Source organism: Elephantulus edwardii, unplaced genomic scaffold (assembly GCF_000299155.1).
Source record: "Elephantulus edwardii isolate Elephantulus edwardi_28Jun2011 unplaced genomic scaffold, EleEdw1.0 scaffold03458, whole genome shotgun sequence".
Classification (NCBI taxonomy): Eukaryota; Metazoa; Chordata; class Mammalia; order Macroscelidea; family Macroscelididae; genus Elephantulus; species Elephantulus edwardii.
The window spans coordinates 1-4,018 of NW_006403208.1; the positions used below are offsets into that span (position 1 = coordinate 1).

At 49.7% G+C, this 4,018-nt stretch overlaps 1 protein-coding gene across 1 annotated transcript; it reads left to right on the forward strand.

Annotated features, from left to right (window-relative positions):
* Nucleotides 1–6: 6 nt before the first annotated feature.
* On the forward strand, nt 7–3,954 carry LOC102860648 (DNA-directed RNA polymerase III subunit RPC1-like). The gene is made up of 3 exons (XM_006903517.1): nt 7–108; nt 1,723–1,855; nt 3,806–3,954. Exons 1-3 carry the CDS (start codon nt 40–42, stop codon nt 3,952–3,954), a joined length of 351 nt encoding a protein of 116 aa, XP_006903579.1. The 5' UTR covers nt 7–39.
* Nucleotides 3,955–4,018: the final 64 nt, after the last annotated feature.

The window sequence follows — 4,018 nt, forward strand, 5'->3', positions numbered from 1 at the left end:
GCTGCGCGGACAACGATCATCAATGAGATCCAGTACACAATGGTCAACCATGGCATGAGCATCGACAGGCGGCACGTGATGCTGCTCTCTGACCTTATGACTTACAAGGTAGCCTGACCCCTGTCTTCTAGGGAGAAGGGTGGACAGAGCGAGGTGGCACCAGCACCACACGCTGAACACAGTGGTCATGGACTGTCACACATAGACATGTGACAGTGGAACCCCTGCTAGGGCGCTCGTGGGCTGCAGTCTTTACAGATGTGGCCCAGTAGGTCTACAAAGAACCCTGCTGCTGGGTGATTGGAATTAATCGACCTTTAGATCACAACCCTCATGCTTAACCATTGCACTACCAAGGTCCCTTAAAGCAAAGCTAGCCATTCCTAAAGCCCAGGGGTTCTTGGTATTCATTCTGTATTAGACCATGCATCACACGTCATCTGGACTGGGGAGCTTGGGACTGAGAGTGAATGAGTAACAAAAACAACAAAAATTTCCTGGCTGGATTGTTAAAATACAGTAGCTTTTCTACATGCCTCCCATACAGAGCATCTGTTACATTATAAAACCTTTAGAAACTAGCTTGGGAAATGAATTGCAAGTGAAGACTGTCATGTTGCGCTCACCCCTTCTGTGTCCCTTCTGAACTTGCTCTGTGTCCATGAATTTTTACTATCAACTCAGTTCATTGTTCTGGAGTCAGAACCAACTCAGCTGACCGTCTAACAAGTTTTCAGAGGCTCTGAATCACTAAGGAGGAGATTGTGCATCTTTCTCCTGAGGAGCAACTAGTCGATTTGAACCACTTGCCTTTGGGTTGGCAGCACAACTTCTTACTCACTGGGCCACCAAAGCTCCCTAAATTTTTACTGTAATTGAAATAAATAGGGTATATATAATTTATCTTAGTTTTAAATATACACATTTTTAATAGTGAACTCTGGTGGCCTAAAGGATAATGTGTTGGACTGCCAACCCAAAGGTAGGTAGTTCAAACTCACCACCTGCTTCTGAGGAGAAAAATAGACAGTCTCTTCCCATGTGATTGGCAGCCTCTGAAAACCTACTGGAAGGTCAGCTGTGAGTCTGTTTCAAAATTAAAGCAGTGTATTTGTTGTTGTTGTTGTTATGTGCCATCGAGTCTACTGTGACTCATAGCAACCCTGTGTACAATAACCTTTAACCCTGCTCTATCCCTTGCCAACCTTACTGTCTCTGACACACCAACACCCATTAGCCCAGTCACTGAATCAGTCCACCTCATAGAGGGTCTTCCTCTCCTGCACTGTCCCTCCACCCTCCCAAGAATGATGTCCCTCTCCAACGACTGGTTCCACCTTGCAACATGTATTAAGGATGTTAGATGAAGCTTCAGAATCCTTGCCTTCAGGGAGCAGCTTGGTCACTTTTAGTAGTAACACAGTTTTCCTTTAAATTCAAGTGCCTATATTGACTTAACCCCTTTGTGCTCAATGTCTAGTCCCTTGAGCCCTTGTCAGCATCTTACAAAGTGTATTTTCAGATGCTTAAATCTAAGTCTTGTACAAATGCCATTTTTCTTTCTTAATTTGGACTGTAAAGGTCCTTTCATACCTGAGGTTTTGACTTGAGCAGTCACTCGGCTGAGTTTTGCCTGTTTTGTTGAGCAAATGGGGTGGATGTACTTCATTTTCCATCTTCGTCAGGGAGCTGAGACCCCTGCTTTCTTCTCCTGTGCTTCAGGGTGAAGTCCTAGGCATCACAAGGTTTGGCCTGGCGAAAATGAAGGAGAGTGTGTTGATGTTGGCATCCTTTGAGAAGACAGCTGACCACCTCTTTGATGCAGCCTACTTTGGGCAGAAGGACTCCGTGTGTGGTAGGTTCAGCATGTCAGGAGCCTCCTGGGGGACATCTGTCATTCTGTGTGGACTGGGGCTGTGGCTTCTTGGAGAATGGGTGGGTGAGCAGACAGACTCCTATGTTAACCACAAAGCTCCCCGCCCCTGAATGCTTCCAGTTCTTGGTGACTCTCCATTGGGTTTCTGAGACTATAAATCTTAATGAGAAGAGATTGCTTCATATTTCCCCCACAGACTGACGGGTAGATTCGAACAGCTACCCTTACAGTGAGCAGCACAGCACTTGACTATTCCACTCCCATAGATTGTGGAGTTGCACCTGCTGTTTTGTCCCAAAGTCTGACTTTAGGACCTCATGTCCCTGCATCTGTCAGAGGCTCCTCTCCGTCAGGATGTTCACATGAGTAGACCCTTGTGGGTCTTCAAGATATCCGCCGCCTTGGATGCGTTGGAGTTTTCCGTCCTTGTGTGATGGTAGTCATCCCTACTGAACCCACATCTTCAGGGTGGTGTGAAGGTTGCAGAGGGGCAGCAGAGTGGTCCTGCTATCCTGGCTCCACAGGACAGGTAGCGGTTAGACTGTGTTCTCCCCATACTGAACCGGTATCCCCGTGGACCTGCAAGGCATGGGTATCGTGCCCTCCCACTGACAGGAGGACAGAGGTGGCCTAACTCTGCTTTGTGCTGTGCTTTGTCTCCCTACAAAACTCCCCACCCCACCTTTACCACCTCCCCACCCCACACCCCCCTCACACACTCACTCTCTCTCCACACACCCCCTCACACATACCTACCCCAGAGCCCAAGCGCTATGTCTGCCCCTACGGCTATTTCCTAGTGCCCAGTCTGCCCTCCCCCACATGAATGGGTTTGCTTGACAGGTAGCAGTTAGTGAGGACCTCGGTAGGAACATGTATCAGTGTTTGTCCTGAGGATTTATTTAAATATGGCCTGGCCTTTCTAGGAGAATCCAGGTCTGAAGTGGAATAAAAGAGAAATGATGTCTTTATTTAGGGTAAAGATGAGTGAAAGTCAACAAAAGGGAGAGGACGTGAGGTGGGGCAAGAGGAATGTGTGGTGGGATAAAGCTGAGGCCAGCGGGGAGTGTAACCCTTTGTGCCTTTGCTGTAGTCCTTCTGTCCTTTACAGCCCACCACTCCCTGGACGCCAACCCTGGGGAAATTGAGAGCAAACCCTTTCCTCTGGAATCTCTCCTCAGTCTCTAAGCACATTGGAGCTCACAGAGAGCACAGCCTGCGCTCTGCCTTTTCACTGAGCTGTTGGCCTCAGAGAGCTCAGAGCCTGGCACATAGTGGGCACCTCACTGCTTCTCGTGGAATCAAAAGCCTGATCCCGAGCCCAGCATTTGGATCTTGTAAAAGCTGCACTGTGGCTGGGAGAGGAACCCCCTCAACCCTCAAGTCTTTTTAGTCCTGCTGGCGTGTTTCTGATGAGGGCTGGCGTGCCTGGAGCCTGCCCAGTGCCTGGAGCCTGCCCAGCTCCCAGTTTACTGCTGCTGTTTCTAAGGGGTTGTGTTCTTTTCACCTCTCTTCCCAGCTGTTTGCTTTTCTTCCAGGCCCTTAACTAAGGAAGCACACTCGGGGTTCCCAGGATGCCTCGTCAGTGTCTTTTCTGTCCGAGTTTCCTGTTTTCAGAGGTGTTCCTACCAATTGCTTTTGACTCAGAGGGGAGAGGGGAACTGGCTGCACTTGTGCTACAGCCTTGCTAGGAGAGGACACTATCTCTTCCCTGAGCTACTGTAAACCCCTGTAGGCCCCCAGAGACCACCTGGGGGTGCAGCACTGAGTGTGCCTGCAGCCGTCCCAGTGCAGAGACAGGTAGAGACCAGCTCAGGTGCATGGAACCCACACCCCAACTTATCTGTTCCTGCTCGCTAAGATGGGCTTCCTGAGAGCCCAGATGTGTCTGAGCCCCTTTCTCCTCACAACTCTTCTGGTTGTTTGCAGGAGTATCTGAGTGCATCATCATGGGAATCCCGATGAACATTGGCACTGGGCTCTTCAAGCTGCTGCACAAGGCTGACAGGGACCCGAACCCTCCCACGCGGCCCCTCATCTTCGACACGAACGAGTTCCACATTCCCCTGGTCACGTAGCCTGAGGTATAATACTGCTCCTGATCTCGGGACCCTCATCCATGTGGAATGGAGCTCAAGACCA